At 40.8% G+C, this 21,291-nt stretch overlaps 1 protein-coding gene across 4 annotated transcripts in view; it reads right to left on the reverse strand.

Moving 5' to 3' along the window:
* The window catches only part of MAP2K5 (mitogen-activated protein kinase kinase 5), a 273,895-nt gene that overhangs the window by 42,979 nt on the left and 209,625 nt on the right, over window positions 1–21,291 (reverse strand). For all 4 annotated transcript variants that reach the window (XM_003929695.4, XM_003929694.4, XM_074392748.1 and 1 more), the window contains 2 exons: window positions 20,779–20,805; window positions 20,435–20,467 (listed from right to left, as the gene is read on the reverse strand). In XM_003929695.4, coding sequence (XP_003929744.1) covers window positions 20,435–20,467; window positions 20,779–20,805 — 60 coding nt within the window. The remainder of the gene's footprint in view (window positions 1–20,434; window positions 20,468–20,778; window positions 20,806–21,291) is intronic.

Here is a 21,291-nt window from a genome sequence, read left to right on the forward strand (position 1 = left end):
GTAGCTGCTCTAAATTGCAATGTTTAGGAAAATTAAGGCCTGCTATCTTAATGTGGTTCAATATTTACCAAGATGGTTAAAATTCTGGACTGGCTTTCTACAAAGATCTGGTATAAAACATGATGCTAATGTGGGCCTCATTTCAAAGTATGATACCAAGAGTAAATTAATGAATTATAGACAAGCAACTTGATGAAGATGTCATTTAAAAACGAATGAGAAACAAAATGAGGAAATGTGACATCTTGCATGGGTAGTTAATTTTATTTAAGACCCGATATTGTAGCCTGTTAAGTTCCTCATATTATAAAACTAAGGAACACTGGGTGGTACCCATGAATAATTTATTTCACTTCTGAAAATGCCAGCCCAAGTCGACTTTGCAGAACCACAGCGAGTGTATTCTCATCTCAGTGGTGCCTGGAAAGAATCACTCATTAAAGATGTGGAGGAAATTCTAATCTCACATGCACAATGCCAGATATTTATTTTTGTTTTAAAATCCACATCTCTTGCATTCCTCAAGGGAGAATGTTCTGAGATGCAGAAGACTGAGTGGTAGGGGATGCTGAGAATGCCACACATAAACACTGGGCAAAGGCATTTTCTGAGAGCCTCCAACTCCACAGAAGTATGTAGGCTGTTAAAACTCTGTAGGAAAGCAAATGAATATATCTGAGAGTGCTCACTGCACTGCACTGCAGGATTTTACAGAACACTTTTCTCTTTTTAAAGCTAATAAAATTACAAAGTTAGTTTGGATCAGGATGTGAAAGATCTCCAAGAACCTGCCTATTTTGTTATCGAATTCAAATCTGTGAGGAGGGAGGGAAGCATATAGCAAATTTGCGCTCCAGTTTCACTGTAGCTCACAGGAAGGGAAAGTATCCAGTCATCCCAAGGGGTTCAGAGACTCTAGTAAAGTAGTTGCTGCTACTTCTCAAAAATGCCCTCTATGAAATATAGGTTGTGGCAAGATGGAGAAATATATTTCAAAAATATAAATGTGGGTTGCAGCAGCAGTTACACTGGTAATTCTCAATACTGGCTGACACCGACTCTAAATTGTTAAGGAAAGTCACTCTCTTTAAGATCTTGGGTGCCATACTTCACCTTAAGGGCCTTTTTTCGGATGCTTTTCCGTTGAACTTCTGAGCACGGAGGTATAGAACGAAGCAGTGGACACAGCCTTAACCAAAAGCCTCAATCTGAGAGTCTAGTCTCAAATCAACTTTAGAGTCCTGCTGAAGGGACACAAGCTGGGTCTTGTTATCAAGCAGGCAACTGTTATATAAAAACAGCTGCCATAAACCGTTTTAGTAAGCAATCCTGGTCATCAAGGAGGACAGTTTCCAAACCTCAGAGGTTTCAGTAAGTACCTGGTCAGCCCTTTTTGCTAAATAACTGGAAAACAAGCAGGCAGCACGCTAGAGAACAGCGAAGGACAATAGGAAAAAGTTTGAGTGATGCCTTTGCCTTGTGAATAATGAACAGTTCAAGAAGGTCAAACCATTACAACTGAAACTGTTTAATTATTAATTATGCACAATCTATGAGCAAAAGGACAAGTTCAGAATGCTTAATCTATGTTAACTTCAAGTGGACTCTCTCTGGGTATTTTGTTATTAGCGCTTGTCAGCAAGGTACTCAGGCATAAAAAAAGGCAAGTAGCAGAAAATGTGTGTGTGTGTGTGTGTGTGTGTGTGTGTGTGTGTGTACCTGCACACTCAAAGAGCTAGTGGAGAAGACGAGGCACGACAAGATCCAATTCCAACCACAGTTGCTGCTAGTTCACTTACAGAGTAAGTGTGCCAGTCAGTATATTTAGTGACCTTTACAGCAGGCAGGCAAGCTGGACACTCCAAATACAGAAAGCATCAATAAGAAAAATGCTTTCAATATTAAAGGAATATTCTTTTTTGAAACTATAATGTTTCTTGGCTTTAGAAGAATCTGTGTCATTAATCTAGCCTCCACTCCACAACTCCCCACCCCCATACAAGTGCATGTGAAACTGGTAAAATCTGAATAAGGTCAGTGGTTTGTGTCTTGTATCTACAATTTTCTATCTATAGTATAAATACTGTACTATACTTATGAGATGTTACTGTTGAGGGAAACTGGGTGAAAGGTACACAGGATCTCTCAGTATTATTTCTTACAAGCTGCATGTAAATCTAAAAATTATGTTGAAATAGAAAGTTAAAAAAGAAAAGGTTAGGGACAGGGACTATTTTAAAACAATCAGATGAGGCTCATATTCTTAGCAGAACTGTGCTTTGGGTAAGGGAGAAAGCTGGCATAAATACTCAACTGGGAAAAAGTTAAGGGCCCTTTGCTTAAAAAAACATTCCTGAGGATTGCATTTTTGCCTGTAATTCATAATTAAAGGTGACAATGGAACCTGACAACGATGTGGCTGTTAACTCAGACACAGATAAGGCATAACATAAACAACTGTGTAAAAATGATACAATCATTCATTATTCATTCATTCATTCAACAGCTTTTGTGGGCATCTACCATGTGGATGGAATGCAATGAGCCTGGCACTGTGGAATGGCTGACACTTAATCCATATTCTCAAGGAATTTGTGTACTGTTCAGAGGGATAAGATGTGCACCCCTAATAACCAGCCCTGCAGGATGGAGGAAGTGGCCACATAAGAGTGCCAAAGCTGGGCACTCAGGATGAACAGTGGAGCACTGAGGTTTGGTTCAGTTTGGCTGGCAGACATGAGTTCACATACGAGAGTCATGGGGAGTAAAGTGAAAACAGTCTGCAGTGTGTGAGATACCTTCTTTGCTCTCCTGCTTTCTTCTTTCCTCTCTCCCAGACAGCACCTGAGGGTGGGAGGGACCTTGAATGTTGTACTCTGGGTCCTATTCCCTTCTCCTTACAAAAACCAGACATTCCTTCAAACCTTATGCATATTACCAGTAAAGCAAAGGAAGACAAGACAACTTCTCAAAAATCTCAAGGTGGCCGGGCGCGGTGGCTCAAGCCTGTAATCCCAGCACTTTGGGAGGCCGAGGCGGGTGGATCACGAGGTCGAGAGATCGAGACCATCCTGGTCATCATGGTGAAACCCCATCTCTACTAAAAATACAAAAGCTGAGGCAGGAGAATTGCTTGAACCCAGGAGGCGGAGGTTGCGGTGAGCCGAGATCGCGCCATTGCACTCCAGCCTGGGTCACAAGAGCGAAACTCCGTCTCAAAAAAAAAAAAAAAAAAAAAAAAAAAATCTCAAGGTGTTGGCTGCGCTGGTGAATTCTGAGGGCAGTTGTACTGTCGTTGGATTAAACCAGTATGGCCCTCTAACTTTTTTTAAATAGCCCACTTCTAGACTTACAGTGTTAAGCCATCAAACCAACAGGTGTTCAACATTGGAAAGTCACCTGTAGTCTGACCAATATTGAGTCATGCTCCATATTTTAAAAGTAAATCTTTTAATTCAGGTCAGATGTTCCTTTGGCCTGGCCCAACAATGTCTACTCTTAGGCACTGGGATTCATACTAATTGGCAAAGCTCTTTTGGATCGCTCCATTTCTATCCTCAGTGCTGGGATCAGAAGTCACTTGTAGTTCTAGGGGCTTCATGCCCAACAGGATAGCATTTTGCCTGTCAGACTCCAAATTGGTTTCTGATCCTCCACTGTTCAGTGCCTTAAAGTAGCATCTTTATAAGACAACTGGCAGAACATAGGGCAAATCTGTATTTGCCTGGGGAGAAAACTGAGTTAAAAAAAAAATCTTAAAAAAACATGAAAAAAGCTGGACACTCACCTCTAAGGTCCATAGAAGCTAACCTTCAGATCAAAAACAACCTGTCCAAGATGTAACTAATGTGAAATTCTGGGAGAGCAGCTACATTTTAATATTTTAAAGGTCCTTAATGTTTATAGCTGTACATATCTGCTGTGACAATGCAGACGGGGGAGAAAAAAGCAGTCACATGTCATCAGAAGGAGAAAGGTAGGAAGGAGATGAATAGGTGTTCCTGGTCCCAGAATGAGTCTCGTTTAGAGTGTGACTAGCCATAACTACACAGCAGATTTGTATAAATTCAATCAATGCTTGTTCTAACACTCAGTTTCTTTTAAAATGTGGCCACTCCAAGAGGAAACAATCAGCATTTTGACTCAGCATATTTTTGATTTCATGATGCAGATGGAACTGACCTACTTCTCTGGATGTTACGTGGGAAAACATCAGGGTGAAAGCGAGGCTCTGAACTTAAGAAGGCTTACAGATGTTACACACGAGAAGAAAGCCTCTAACCCCACTCAGCTGAAGAACAGAAAGCCCACTTTTACTCACCCCACTCCACATCAAGTCTTGAGCAGAGAAAGTGAAAGATGATTCAATTTCCACACTGGGTCATCCCATGCTCTGGGTTGTCAGGCATGACAAATTATATGTGTGGGCATTTTGGTGTGAAGTTCTGTCCACTGGGCCTGGGCTGACAGTAGCAGCTCATTTAACTTGTCTCAGGTGGGCCTGGAACCATGGGCTAAAGGCCTGAATTTCTGCCATTGAAACGCCCATCCTACCCATAAACCCTTTAATCAAGGAGAACCAGCTGTTAGCCAAGTGAACATCACTACCAGATGGCTTACAAAAAACAAAATATAAACGAACAGGTCTAAAGGAATCTGTCTCTGAATAACTGAAATTTGAGATTATACTGATTTTCTTCCTATTTTATTCTTCTCCTAAATGTATTTTGGAAGTTCGTCAGTACTGGGGATAAAAGAGAAATGATCTTTGTCAGTAACATCAAAATGAACTCTTCATTTAGTCTGCTTGTGGTTTTTTGTTTGCTTTGTCATTTAAAAGATTTATATTGACTCAGAAATTTTGTAAACATATGGGAAAGATCTTGGTGTTTTATAACATTTCTTGAAAATAGGTGAGTGGAGAAATGGAAAATAGATTAATCTTTTAAACTGTACTTATAATTGCTTCCTTTCTGAAGCCAATGAACATCTTGTTTCTCTTTTTATTTTAGGTCTCTTCTTGGTCATAAGCCAGAGTACACAGCATTTTTTAGAGGTGCCTACATGAACAGTACTCACTCACTCACACACGAACATCCATACACATCTCCCTTTTCAGTGGCTTAGGCAGAGCAGCAAAAACACACTTGTCTCATACCGAGGGATTTCATTTACAAAAGTAAAACCCGTTATTGTCCTCTTTCTCTGCAGCCTCCCAATGCATTTCTACTGCTGTTTCATAAAACACTGCTGCAAATAATCAAGCATGACCATTGACATCCACAAGATTGAGTTTTAGGAACCATTAAATGAGCTCACCCTCGTGGGAAGGCTCCTGCTCAGGCTGCTCTAAAGGTAATTATTCAGCAATTCCTACCTGTGCTTTTACCTTGTCCCTATATAGTGTCTGAATTTCATACACTGGTCAGGTCAACTTTTTCCTCAAGAAAAGTCCAGCTATACACGTGTGATCTAGTACCTAAATTATAATGTTAATATACACACTGGCATTTCACCTGGTTCTACAGCAGAAGGGCTGATTAAAAGCAGTCTTAATTAAGGGTAGATCATAAACTATATTAAAAATAAAAGAGAAAAATCTAGGAGAGGAAAAAAATCCTTAATAGGTGCCTAAATGAAAAAAAAAAATTGATCTTTTCATAGATAAAGAGTTAAGACTGAAACATCTGAACCACATCCGCACACTGTTGAAGTACAAGAACCTGGCAGGTCTGTGTCCTGAAAAACCAACAAGCCATAACACTATCAAGTCAGACTCTGAGAACTCACTGTAAGTGCAAAGTCCACATCACCACACTAAATGTCCTCTTGAATGTTCACTCGACTGTTAGTTAAAATAATTTTTGCCATTTGCCACCTGCACTGCCAGCTACAGAAAAGGGGGAGAACAGAACTATCAGTGGCTGTGTGGCATACGAGCATCGGCTGTATTTGCTTACGTATTTTAAAACAAATTCAAAGGCTGCTTCAGCTGCGATTCGAAGGTTGATAATTATATGTGAAATTGTGCTATTATTGGTTTCATACAATAGACAGAGAGAAGGGAATTTAAAGCTGATTTAAGGAGACACTACGCCAGTTTAAAATTAGTTACTATGAGAGGAACAAAGGGAAAGAGGGAGGGAGGGAAGGAGAGGAAATGAAAAAAAATAGAACTACATACTGTGAAATGAACAAGTTCAGTTAGAATGTTCATCAGGATTTGGAAAATCATAATGCCATCTGCTACTCTGGACCTCAGAACATCAGGGATCTCGTGGGCCCAGACGCCTCCATTTCCAGGAGGAAGGACGGAACTTAACACTCCCTGGAATGCTGCCTCCAGTTTGGAATCTCTTTTGAGAACATTTGTACTGCTCACATATACATTTTCCCTGGTTTAGAGAAAATTAACGGCCGGCAAAATGATTACAGCAATTCAGCAGTGAAGCAGAGCAGTACCCCAGCCCAAGCTGCTGGGTAACTGACCCTGGCGTCCAACTTGGGCTCAGGGTGTGTAGGTCCCATCATGGTGGATTAAATGAGCATTGTCCTACGGCTGGGTAAGACTTCACAATAGAGCAACACATGTTATATGACAGCAGCCAAAACTGGCCCCACCAGGCAACTGCCCATTCACAGACCGCTATTCACAGGCCTTCACCACCAAGAAATTAATTCATTAATAATACATCAGGCTTCATGGATGACTCAAAGGAAATAACACAAAGCTACTTGGTCAATGACTGCCTAAAGATGCAGAATTTTTCCTGGTGAAAAAATCCCCACAAATCTAATTGATTTACTAAATCAAAATTATGGGGATGTTTATGTTAATATGTTGGTTAGTAAAAAAGAAGAAATGGATAAGTTCACTCAGTGCCACTTGGAAGTAATAAAAATACAGATTTTTTTCAGCAATAGTTAATAAAATCTAATTTTATATAACTGTTTAAATAGATATGTATTTTTACTTCAAGTGACTTTGTACATCCTTCAGACTACTAGGAAAAAATTTTCTTTTAACTTGTTTCTTCTGTAACATTTTCTATTTACTTCTTTCTTACTCCTCCCTTCTGACAACTCATAAATATGAATTAAATATAATTATAAATGAACAGAACATTAACTTTTGGATTACTGCTGTGTTTTGGTAGAATGTTAATGTCATTTCTAAAGAAACAGTTATTATCAATAGAAAAAGTAATTACTAAAGAAATCCTGGCCTTAATGCTAACCTATTTTCAATTCTCAAACCAGCCAAACTGAATTAATTTGAACACACTGGACTTTTCAAAGAAGGTATTAGATTTCTAAAGATTGCCTTACATAAAAGGGGAATATCAGTTTTCAGGATCCCAACGATATATCCCCAACACTTTGAAACACAGGTCTAGTTGACAATATTGCTAGAGGACAGGACCATTGTGTGTATATGCTTGTAATAACTTGCTGAGCTTCTAATGCCTCAGTCATTAACTAATATAAACTGTAAGCACCATGAAATTCCACATCACAGAAACCTGTTTGTGGGAGTGGCTAGAGCTAGTCACTGTGGTTAGACACTGTGGGTTTGCAGGTCCTGTCTCCCTTTAACCACCTGCAGTTATGTGCTGTGACAGGAACCGGCCATGCCATCCTTGGGATGCTGGGAATAGGAGGGGGCGGTGTTCCTTTTACTTCTTGCTAACTTCAGAAGCCAAAGTCATGGCAAAGCCTTTCAGGTAATGATGAGTAGATATTATTTCCTCTGAAGTTAATCTCACTTTTCTTTTTTTCTTGACAGAGTCTTGCTCTTGTCATCTAGGCTAGAGTACAGTAGCATGATCCTGGCTCACTGCAACTTCTCCCTCCCAGGTTCAAGCAATTCTCCCACCTCAGCCTCCCGAGTAGCTGGGAATACAGGCACGTGCCACCACGCCTGGCTAATTTTCGTATTTTTTGTAAAAATGGGGGTCTCACCATGTTGCCCAACTTGGTCTCCAACTCCTGAGCTCAAGCGATCTGCCTGCTTCGGCCTCCCAAAGTGCTAGGATTACAGGTATGAGCCACAGCGCCTGACCTAATCCCACTTTTGAATTTCAGGGAGGTATTATTAGGCAATCATTCTTACCATCAGCACCCCCCACCCCCAGCACCGGCTATTTTCATAGCCCAGTGGCTTCTCAGGCAACCTGCCTAGGAATGAGTGATTCTACAACATGAATGATTTTTTTTAAGGTAACACGTTTAAGAGCCAAACTTACTGTATTTCAACAGAAATCTTTCTAAAACGATTCATGCTCCTCACTGCCAAATTAAACAGAGTACACCGAATAGAATTCAATTAACTGAAACATATGGGGTCATTCATATAAACAGCAAAACTGAGCTATGCTGCAGAATACCTATGCTCTTTGATCATGTCTGCAATACTAAGTTGTCTTCTTTCATAGCTTTATGAAAAACCTCTTTCTTTGATGCCAAAATGTTCAGTGGTCACTTTTTGCTTTCATCAAATCAATGCCAGTATAACGGAAGGAGCCTTCCCTTTGATTGTCAGTCAGTTTCCTTGTTGGTAAAATGGAGTGTTGTGGGGAAAGCATGTGACATGGGGAAATACTGTAAACCATAAAGGTTAAGGCTTAGACTTCTGAATTCTGGTCAAGGACGATATCTATTAGCTAAACACCTCCTCATCATATATTCTCTGTCACTTTTTGGACGTGTATTTCTGGTCCTGAAAAAAACAGGTGTTGAGATTGATGTATAAATGTCATTTCATGAATATTTACAAGAGCCTACAGAATGTTAGGTGCAGTACTAGAAAGACAGAAATTAAAAATCTAGGCTGGGCACGGTGGCTAACACCTGTAATCCCAGCACTTTGGGAGGCTGAGGCAGGTGGATCACAAGGTCAGGAGTTCGAGACCAGCCTGGCCAACATGGTAAAAATCCCATCTCTACTAAAAATACAAAAAAAAAAAAAAAAAAGAAAAAAAAATAGCTGGATGTGGTGGTGGGTGCCTGTAATCCTAGCTACTTGGGAGGCTGAGGCAGAAGAATCGCTTGAACCTGGGAGGCAGAGGTTGCAGTGAGCTGAGATCATGTCACTGCACTCCAGCCCAGGTGACAGTGCAAGACTCAAAAAACAAAAAACAGAGAAAGAAATCAAAAGTCTGGGAACTTAAGAATGTAGTGGTCAAACTCATAATTGGATCTGGAACAGGAATGAATATGGTTTTGAATGAGGTGTTTGGTGATCTCCCATGAACAGAATCATCCCTTGAACATGCCTCTCTTTCCGTGTGCCCCACCTCAGGAGGGTACCACCATGTACCTGACTGCCCAAACCCTGTGCTTCATCCCTGACCCTGTCGCCCTACCCTCCATTATATCCAGGTACTCACCTAATGCAGTTAGTTCTGTCTCCTAAATGCCCTTCAAACATGCTAAGGCTGTCCTGATTAAACCCCTCCAATTTCTGATCAGAGCTACAACTTCCATGCCCTTTCCAATCCACCTTCCGTAGCCCTGCCACAATGAATTTTCTAAAACACAACTCTGGCTATGTTGATCCCTTGCTTAAAACTCTTTCAGTCTCCCCATCCTCCCTCCGGCACAAATATCTCTAAGCATGGGATACAAAGATTCTTCAAAATGTGGCCCTTGGTTCATCTCATAATACTTGCCCAAGCACCCCCTGCCATACTGAACCCCCTGCAGGGGCCTCAGAGATCTCCAAGGCTAACTCTTCCTGGCTATCCTTCTGCCTCCTCTCCTCGGCAGAGCTTCCCTGGTAGCCCCTATCTCCACCCCTGAGTTCTCTCCACAGGTGTTTCTCCAGCACCCTGTCCACACTTTCATGATAGAATTTACATGGCTACAAACATGATTAAATACCATACTGTAAATACCGTTTATGTGAGTGGTGACAGTGATAGTCACTGTGGTCCTCTGAGAGCCCAGGTCATCAAGTCTTACACTACCACTTACACTACCTGCAGTTCAGTGATCTGTATATATGACTGTTACTTGTCTGCCTCCCTGACTGGAGTAGCTGCTCTTTAACAGAGGCAAGAGCATCTTATTCATTCTCCATCCCCAGTACCTAGCTCTGGGATTAACACAGGTTTACAGAATGACTGTTTGGGAGATCATCAGTGGTTTTCAAACTATAATCTATGGAACTCTCAGTTCTTTTATGCAGGTGCTGTGGGAAAGGGGGTGGAGATCTAAATCTCTCATCCTCTGATCAAGTCCAAATAGCTTCATGTTCATCTATTTTATAGGTTGGGTTTTTGAGCAACATAAAGAGGTCAAGGGCTTTTAGAAATGTGTGAAAATCTACTACTGTATCAATGGGAAGATATAATCTGATTTAAAAATGTCTTTTAGAAATACTATTTTTTATGCAACTAAAAACCACAGTGAAATGTCACCTCACATTTTGTTAGGATGGCTATTATAAAAAAAGTCAAAAGGCAATTAGGGATGGTAAGGATGTGGGGAAAAGGGAACCCTTATACACTATTCACGGGAATGTAAACTGGTACAGTCATTATGGAAAACGGCATGGGGGATGTTCCTCCAAAAACTAAAAATAGAGCTACACTATAATTCAGCAATCTGATCCCTGGGTATATATCTAAAGGAAATAAAATCACTATCCTGAAGAGATATCTGCACTGCCATGTGCACTGCAGCATTATTCACAATAGCTAAGATATTAAAACAACCGAAGGATGAGTCAACAGATGAATAAAGAAAATGTGGTGTGTATACACACACCCATACACATCAGAATGGAATCCTATTCAGCCTTAAAAAAGGAAATCCTGTCATTTGTAACAGTATAAGAACCTGATGGTTCAGACACCTGAATATGATAAGTGAAGTAAGTCAGACACAGAAAGACAAAAACTGCATGATCTCATTTAATACGTGGAATCTAAAATAGTTGAACTCACAGTAGCAAAGTAGAAGAGTGGTTACCAGGGGCTTGGAGGCTGGGGGAAATGGGGAGGTGTTAGTCAAAGGGTACAAACTTACTTTTAGAAGATAAATATAGCGTGGTGATTATAGTTAATAATGTTATATTATACATTTAAAATTTGCCAAAGGAGTAGATCATAAGGTTATCAACACACACACACACACACACACACACACACACATACAGTAACTGTGTGTGGGGTTGGGTATATTTTGATTGTGGTAATCCTTTTACAATGTATATGTTTATCAAAACAACACGTACACCTTAAATATATATTCTTTCTATTTGTTCACTGTACATCAGTAAAGCTGGGAAAAACACAACTTTCACATTCCACAAGGCACAAACGTATGCAAAACTTATGTGTATCTTATTTCTTTCTGCCTATTCTTGATCAAAGAAAGCCGCATAAGAAAACGGTGAGGAAGGCCGGGTGCAGTGTCTCACACCTGTAACCCCAGCACTGAGGGAGGCCGAGGCGGGTGGATCACTTAAGGTCAGGAATTTGAGACCAGCCTGATCGATATGACAAAACCCCATCTCTACTAAACATACAAAAATTAGCCAGGTGTGATGGCATGTGCCTGTAATCCCAGCTACTCAGGAAGCTGAGGCACAAGAATCACCTGAACCTGGGAGGCAGAGGTTGCAGTGAGGCAAGATCGCGCCACTGCACTCCAGCCTGGGCAACAAGAGCAAAACTTCATCTCAAAAGGAAAAAAAAGAAAAGGGTGAGAGAGAGAGAGAGAAAATGTTGCCACATAAGGGCAGACTCCTTCAATCAGGAACAGGTGGTTTATCCTAGAGTTCATTTGGAATGCACATGATACTCAAAACATAGTGTCCCTCCTAAGAATACTGCAACAGTGCCAGGGTTCTGGGCCAACAGACAGGGAGGACTGTGGGAAGCCACAGCTCTAGGAAGAGAGCCTTTGGGCCCTAGTGTGGAGGAGAGATGCTGGCTTTTTCCATCAGGTTTGTAGCTGAAAAATGGGGATCAACAGGGATGCCACAGTGAGGATGTGGGGAGGACAATGAAAAAGGGTGGCTGGCTGAGTCATGAGCAAAACAAGGGCGGGCATCCTTGCTGTGGGGCCTGGCCTGGGGTCTCTCAGGATAAGAAGGACTAACGTGGATTTGCTTAAGATGGGAACAGACTTTCTTGGCTAAAACCCATGAATTTAACAGCTCATCATTACAAAATCCCACTTATAAAAGTCTATGTCTTCTGCAAGTTCTTATGACTCTATTTAACCATAAAACTTAATGAAGACATAAGAGAGCCTCTGCTATTTACTTATCTGCCTGACTGGCATATGCACGCCATTATGGGGGTACTACAAAGAATCATTATGGGCTGGGCGCGGTGGCTCAAGCCTGTAATCCCAGCACTTTGGGAAGCCGAGGTGGGTGGATCACGAGGTCAAGAGATCGAGACCATCCTGGTCAACAAGGTGAAACCCCGTCTCTACTAAAAATACAAAAAATTAGCTGGGCATGGTGGCGCGTGCCTATAATCCCAGATACTCAGGAGGCTGAGGCAGGAGAATTGCCTGAACCCAAGAGGCGGAGGTTGCGGTGAGCCGAGATCGCGCCATTGCACTCCAGCCTGGGTAACAAGAGTGAAACCCCGTCTCAAAAAAAAAAAAAAAAGAATCATTATGAATAGGGACAACCATCTACCCCACCGAACACCTGGACTCACAAGAGGCCTCACACGGACTCTTCACTTGGATGTGGCTCCCCTGATGCTTTCTAGAAATGCTAGTGAAGATGACCAGTGGTGGAAGGAGGCACTGTTTGATGCCCGCCCAGCCTGGATGCTCTTCGAGGAGGATGGAGGTTAATCACACGGCTAGAGACTTCTACCCACGTCAGTCGGGCAGTCTAAGAGGCAGCTAACATTCTGTTCTAGAAGAGGATGACACTGAACAAAAAGGGATGAGAGAATGGAGGACTGGGAAAAGGAGGAGAACAATAAAAATGAGGGAATAGCCTGTTTTATAACCATGTTATTAAAAAGCTTCTAACTGTCAGGCGCGGTTGGTTCACACATGTACTCCCAGCCCTTTGGGAGGCTGAGGTGGGCAGATCACATGAGGTCAGGCGTTCAAGACCAGGCTGGCCAACATGGTGAAACCGTTTCTACTAAAACCACACACACAAAAAAATTAGCTGAAGGTGGTGTGCACACCTGTAATCCTAGTTACTCAGGAGTCTGTGGTGGGAGGATTGCATGAACCTGGGAGGCAGAGGTGGCAGTAAGCCAAGATCATGCCACTGCGCACTCCAGCCTGGGTGACAGTGCAAGACTCTGAATGAATGAATGAATGAATAGCTTCTAAACTTCTCCCTCAGTCTCATTTCTCCTACTACTCACCTCAACAGAACTGTCTTAGAAAAAAACCCACAGATCTCAACATGTCAAACCTTCCAAGCATCTCTCTTGGCTACAGAGTAACACCTAAGTTTCTTGGTACAGTATTTGAGATGCTTCCTGTATTTTTTTCTAGCTTCACTTTGGGCCAACCATTAGTCTTGAAAGCCACCTCACACTTAGACACCTATGGTTGTGTTCCTCCCTCTGCTGGGACAATCTTCTCCCCATTTTCATTTTGTGAACATCAAGGTATTTCTAAAGCCCAGCTCGAATATCATCTCTTCTCTCATGCTTTGTTACCTTCCCACACCTTCCAACCTTGCACATCACTGTTTATATAGCTTTATTATGGTTTTTAACATAATGAATCAAATCTAGGTCATGAGTTTGTCTTCCACTAGATTATGAAGTCATCTAGCACAGGAATTTTATCCCAGGACTTGGTAGAGATCACCGCCCAAGCAGGAGCTCAGTAAATGTTCCTTGAAGTAAATAAAAACAAAAATTTTTCCAGCTGTGGTAGTCTTCTACAAAATGGAATGTGGTGGCCGGGCGCGGTGGCTCATGCCTGTAAATCCCAGCACTTTGGGAGGCCGAGGCAGGTGGATCACGAGGTCAAGAAATCGAGACCATCCTGGTCAACACGGTGAAACTGTCTCTACTAAAAAAAAATAAAAATAAAAAAAATAAAATAAAAAAAATTAGCTGGGCATGGTCGCGCATGCCTGTAATCCCAGCTACTCAGGAGGCTGAGGCAGGAGAATTGCCTGAACCCAGGAGGAAGGAGGCAGAGGTTGCGGTGAGCCAAGACTGCACCATTGCACTCCAGCCTGGGTAACAAGAGCGAAACTCTGTCTCAGAAAAAAAAAAAAAAAAAAAAAAAGGAATGTGGTTTAAGTGTGTCTTCTCTTTTCTTCTGCTGAAGCCCATCCTATCCAGCTGAGAAGCTAAACACAGAGGCCATCAGAGAAACTCTCTGCTTTCTATTTCTCTCTTTGACATTTAAATTTTAAATGCAATTCACAAAAAATACAATTTACTCTTTTAAAGTAACAACCCAGTTGCAAAATATTTCTACTACCCTAAAAAAACAGAAAAAAACCTTGCACCTGTGACAGTCATTCTCAATTCCCTTCTGCCCCAGGTCCCTGGCAATCACTAACTCATCAACTTCCTGTCTCTATGGACTTCCCTATCGTGGACATTTCATAGACTATGTGGCTTTTTGTGTCTAGTTTCTTTCATTTAGCATGTTTTCAAGGTACATCCATATTGCAGTATTTATCAGTACTTCATTCCTATTTATGGTTGAATAGTAGTCCATTGTGAACTTTTGGATTCTGTCTACGTTTGGGTTATTATGAATAATGCTGCTATGAACGTTCATGTATGTTTCTACGTGGACATATGTTTTCCATACTCTAGGAGTGGAAATGCTGGATCATAAATTGTTCTATGTTTAGCTTTTTGATGAATGGTCAAACTGTATTCCACAGCAACTGTGGAACCATTTTACATTCCCACCAGCAACTTACGTGGGTTCCAATTTCCCTACATTCTTGTCACCACTTATTTTCTGTTTTTTTCTTTTTTTTCTTTTTTTTTTTTTTAATTACAGCCATTCTAGTGGACATGAAGTAGTCTCTCATTGTGGTTCTGATTTACATTTCCTTAATTAATTGTTGAGCATATTTTCATGTGTTTATCGACATTTGTATATCTTCTTCAGAGAAACATGTATTTAAATCCTCTCCCCATTTTAGAATTCGGCTATTTGTCTTTTTACCAGTGAGTTGTAAGAGTTCCTTATATATTCTGAACAGCAGGCCTTTAACACATATATGATTTGCAAATATTTTCTCCATTCTGTGGACTGTCTTTTCACTGTCTTGATAGTGTCCTTTGACATACACAAGTTTTACATGTTGATAAAGCCCACCTTTGTTTCTGTTTGCTTATGCTCTTGATGTCATAGCTAAGAAACCATTGCTAAACTGAGGTCATGGAGATTTACATCTATGTTTCCTTTTGAGAGTTTCACAGTTTTTACCCTTACATTTAAGTCTTTGATTTACTCGTGAGTTAATTTTTGTGTATGATGCAAGGTAAAGGTCCAAATTCATTCTTGCATATGGATATCCAGTGGTCCCAGCACCATATGTTGAAAAGACGATTCTTTTGCCACAGAATGGTCTTGGCATCCTTATTAGAAAACAATTGACCATGCATATATGGGTTTATTTCTGGACTCTGAATTCTATTCCGCATGTCTATCCTATACCACTACCATACTATCTTGATCAGTGTAATTTTATAATAAGTTTTGAAATCAGAAAGTATAAATCCTGCAACACCGTTTTATTTTTCCTTCAATGATTGTTTTGGCTATTCTGAGTCCCTTGCATTTCCATACGAATTTTAGTATTAGTTTATCCATTTCTGCAAAAAAGCCTACTGGGGTTTTAATATGAATTACACTGAGTCTGGAGATCAATTTTGAGAGTACTTCCATCGTAATGATATTAAGTCTCACTTCGTGAACATAAAATGTCTTTCCAATTCTTTTGTTTTTGAGAGGGAGTCTTGTTCTGTCACCCAGGCTGGAATGTAGTGGAGTGATCTCTGCTCACTGTAACCTCTGCCTCCTGGGTTCAAGTGATTTTCCTGCCTCAGCCTCCCGAGTAGCAGGGATTACAGGTGTCCACCACCCTGCCTGGCTAATTTTCGTATTTTTAGTAGAGACAGGGTTTCGCCATTTTGGCCAGGCTGGTCTTGAACTCCTGATCTCACATGATCCATCTGCCTCGGCCTCCCAAAGTGCTGGGCTTACACCGTGCCTGGTCTTTCCATTTATTTCAATGATGCTTTGCAGTTTTTGGTGTACAAAACTTTCCACTTCTTTAGTTAGATTTATTCCTAAGTACTTTATTCTTTGTGACTATAATTTGTGATTTATTTATTTATTTATTTATTTTTTTTGAGGTAGGATCTCACAGTCACTCAGGCTGGAGTGCAGTGATACCATCATGGCTCAAGGTAGTCTCAACCTTCTGGGCTCAAGTGATTCTCTTACCTCAGCTTCCCAAGTAGTTGGAACTACAGGTGCATGCCACCATATCTGGCTAATTTTTTTATTTTTTGGAGACGAGGTCTTACTGTGTTGCCCCATGCTGGTCTTGAATCCTTTTGCCATGGTCTCCCTAAGCGCTGGGATTGCAAGCATGAACCACTGTATTTGACTATATATACCACCTTGGGTAGCTGATTTCAAATGGTACTTTTTAGTTTTGGTAAGGTCACTATTAGGAGTGCAAAGACCAAAGACAGGCCAGGTGCAGTGGCTCATGCAGGTAATCCCAGCACTTTGGGAGGCCAAGGCAGGAGAATCACTTGAAGTCAGGAGTTCGAGACCAGCCTGGCCAACATAGTGAAACCCCATCTCTATTAATAACACAAAAAATTATCCAGATGTGGTGGCATGTGCCTGTAGTCCCAGCTACTTTGGAAGCTGAGACAGGAGAATCGCTTGAACCTGGCAGATCGAAGTTGCAGTGAGCAGAGATCTTGCCACTGCACTCCAGCCTGGGCAACAAGAGCGAAACTCCATCTAAAAAAAAAAAAAAAAAAAGACCAAAGACAGACGGTCAGATTGTTGAGACAAAAGGTAGTCACCGACAAGAATGAGGAGTGACCATAGAGAATAGTGGCAATCACAAGAGGGCACAGGGAAAGCACCAAGCAGAGCAGCACAGTTACTAAGGCATGTTAGCCTTGGGGCAAAGGGCTCCATACACTTCAAGAGGCCCAACAATATCACTGTCAATGCCAAATACTCTGGCAAAATGGTTGGTAAAATTCAGTGAAAGAACAAGGTAAACCTCACACAGTCTTACAGCCCTGGAGGGCATCAACACATCAAAGTTTAAGTTCAGTACCATGTTCAGAATAAGGGCCTAAGTCACCGAGAAAAGGTTAAATGATATTCACCACACTCCCGTCAACAGGCTGCCAAAAACAAATAGACTTTAGAAACACTTCTTTCTAAAAATGCAAATTTTCTCACAGCTGTCAGAGCTTAAAGCAGTAAGTTTCAGTTATTTGGACAACAGGGGCCAACTTATTCCCCAAAGATATCAGATGGCTAAGGCATCAGGTACACATAGACACACATCACTTACAAAGAACCAAAGCACCTTACAATGCAGGTATTCAGGGACTGGGGGAGGACCTGATTACCTAAGGACCTTAAGGGAAGAAGCTCTGTTGAGAAGCAACTCTGAGGCACCAGATGATGTCTTTAAGCTATCAGTTACACCTGAGCTAGCCAGTGCAAATTCAGAGAACCACCACCCACCAAAATTTAATTGGATCGCCCAGATTTCTGATTGGAGCTCAATTCTCCTGCTACCTTGGCTACCTTCCCAGTTCCTGGTCTGTGGTCTGAGTTTCATGGTCATGATTCTTACTCCTGTTTAGTTTTTGGTGTCTTCTGTTCGGACATCTGGTTGCTAACACTGGCTTTGTTCCATGATTCTACCTCCTGACTCCCAGACTGGCTCTAACATTCATCTCTGGCCATTCCAGGACTGGCTCTTGCCCACCTTAGTGGTGTTTTACTACATCTTCACCCTTTGCCAGGCCACAACAGGAGGTCAAGCTGAATTCACACAATAAGAAAATATGTTACACTGGGCTTTGCAATAGCTATTTTGTACATGATGCCAATATACCATCTTGTCTGAATTAGGCTCCCTCAGGAGAAGTACTTTTTGATCTGACTTTTCTCTAACAGGTAATAGTACATACTAGCATCAGATACCCATTTCACAATGGGTAAATCCTACTCCCAAGCAGTAAAACAACTCAAATCTTGACTGGGCATATTCATTCACAAATAAAAGGCCTAAAATCAGATGCAAATGAAGATGGCTAGCTAACTGCCCTGTGGGAAATAAAGGGGAAGACTTAGACCTAGCAAGCAGTTAGGGAAGTTTGAGAAGTGGTTTTCAAACTTCAATGTGCAGAGAGTTACCTGGGAAGCTAGTAGATTCTAGGCTGGACCCCTAGAAAGCCTAATTCAGTGATCTGAGCCCATGAATTTGCATTATAACAAAAGCCTTAGGCAATTCTGATGCAGTCAGTCCTTGGACCACCCTATGAGGAACACTGCATCATGGCAATGAGAACTCTGACAGACATACAGGACAGGACACGTGCAGTCAGTACAGGACCCCACCAATCCTTCCTCTCTGAGATGCTATAATTCATCTTGTCTAAGGCAGGTCATTTGGCCAATCCTTTCCTAACACTTTTATTGCAGAATATCAGCTCAGTTCCAAGATCAATTTGGCAATGTTCATTTCCCAAGTTTCCACAATGAAGACGGTTTTAGAGTAAATAGGAATAGATGTTGAAGTTACATTTTTCTCTTGACTAAGGAAGAAATGCTATGAAGAAACATATGCCATTTAAGTTGCATATTATTGTACTTCATCAGTCTTCATCCCTTAAATACAACATCTCCCTATGGTAATTTCAAGTCTCATGATTTTGCCCAAATTAAACGAGTAAGATATTTTAAATAGAATAGCAATCACTGCTACTTTAAATAAGGAATGAAAACATCTATTTGATGCAGAAAATCTTCAGAAGAGCTGTCCAGAAACACACATAGTATTGGTGAGGAATGTCTTTACCTGGATGTTCTTCTGATGCCTAGGAGCCTGACAGACCAACGGTAGAGCCCAGGAAACACACGAGGCTGTGCATGAAACTGGGTAGGCAAGTTTCCCCAGGCACTTCCCCAAGCACAACTGGAGGGGAACCTCAGGAAAACTAGTTAAATTGGGAGGATTCTGATGGGGATAGTATGTTTTGGAACCTAAGATGACAGAGGATATTGATGAGCTATTAGATCCAGGGGGTCTGTCTGATATTAGAGATAATGGAGCCTCCATTTGTTTCAGGACGATGCCTTCATTTTTACATCAACATGGTTTATGGCTTGCGTGGGATATATGGATTGACTGATGCAACCATTAAGGAGGTTGGATCCCCACTCTTACTATTACTGTGATATGTGTGTGTGTTTGTTTTTTTCCTAGGAGGATCTTTATTTTTTCTCCCAAATCTCATAACTGGTTATGCAGATGTTTAATTGAGAGGAATAATTATGAATTATAATTTTTTTTCTTTCAAACTTTCCTATCTGAATCATTTATTGCCTTCCCTCTCTAATTACAAGTGTTTTAAATATTATACAATTAAAGTTTAAAAAATAAACATTGCTAGTAGGCAAACCCAAGCCCCAAAAAGCTCAGTTTTTAAAGAAAATATTAATGTTTCTTGAGAGGCTTGTGTATTATAAGACTGATGATCTATGGAAAAAAGGAATTTAAAGTCAGAATAAGAAGTAGACAAAGTTGGTTACGAGAGGAAGGCAGGTAGATCGGCACCATGAAGGCAAAGGAACAGTGGAACTCAATGAATAAGGATGATCAGAGGTAAGCTCAATTAAAATGTGAGAATACAGGTTTTCAGCTACTAGAAAACACAAGATGTTAGGGGCATATTCTGAGAAAAATGCCTAATTAGGGAATTAAAGCTGAACCGTTGACCAAGAGTTTTTGAACCCTTTTTTCACTCTTATATGCTTTGGGTAAATAACTCAAGGCAGGCAAATTTCATCCAGCTTATGCTTGATGTTCAACTCTGACCCTTGCCTTCTGAATGACTTTAAATATCTGTTGAAGAAAAAAATGATACCATTTTAATTTCCAGCTCCATCCCCATCTGGCTACGGAGAGGGTCAATTAATATTACTGCGTTCTGCCTTTAGGGTGTCTGATACCCCTGAGGACCAGCCTGCAGGACAGTCTGTTTTTGCAGGGTTTCTTGGCCAGAATCAGAAGAGCGGGATTCAGGACAAGGCCAGTTCACGTAACACAGCTCAGATCCATACAACACAACTTGCTCTAAGGATGTTGGGCATTGTGCTTCATTAGGAAACAAAATATAAGCTTTCCACACCATTAGGAATGACTTTAGGAGTGAAAGCACATAAGACGATGCCTCACCTCATCAACAATGCACTGCAGAAGCTGGAGAGGCTGCAATGGAAAAGAAGAGAGGAAAAAGTATTAGCCTCTATGCAATATCTTTACAGTGGAGTGGAAAGAAAAAATCATTAATGCAATAAAATACAGCAAGATTAATCAACAACAGCAAACTCTTATAAAAACATTGATGCTCAGGATGTTCTATTATTTCTAATGGTACCTAATCTAATACAGGCAGTTAAAGGTTTGCATTTTCTTCAAAATGCAATTTGCTAAGTTTAAAACAAGGCATTCAAGCATGCAAAGGAAGCAGCCATCAGGAAAAAGAAAAGTGAATTTTTTTCTGAACTCATAAAGCTTACCATTAAAGATCCCTGGTTTTTCTGAATCTGAAAAAAGGCAATATGTAATTAGCATGTCATAATCAAAATGACTCACTTGGACACATTATGATCACTGAGAGAAAATTATTGCATTGCTGGTGGCAATTTGTGGGCATGTGTTAACACAATTTACATAATGAAAATACACAAATGTTAATAGCTCGCTTCTCATTTATAGGCGAAAGTCAGCAGAATGTTAATTTCACACAACACTTTTTAGTACCCTCCAGGTTGTATTAGAATAGGGAGAAAAACCATAATCCATTTCAAAAGGCTGTTTACGATTCAGATATAAATAATGTTTTATATTGCTAGATTGTGAACACTGGGCTTAATGTTGCAATCATTGCTAATGTTATGAAGCTCACTCTTTTTAAATTAAAAACCGATTTATTTAAAATTGAAATTAAATCATAGTCAGAAATTAGAATTTTGGATTCTTGCCAGTGTCTGTTCACAATCCCCTATTTTGTGAAGAAAACTTTAATTATG

This window comes from Saimiri boliviensis, chromosome 2 (assembly GCF_048565385.1).
Source record: "Saimiri boliviensis isolate mSaiBol1 chromosome 2, mSaiBol1.pri, whole genome shotgun sequence".
NCBI lineage: Eukaryota > Metazoa > Chordata > Mammalia > Primates > Cebidae > Saimiri > Saimiri boliviensis.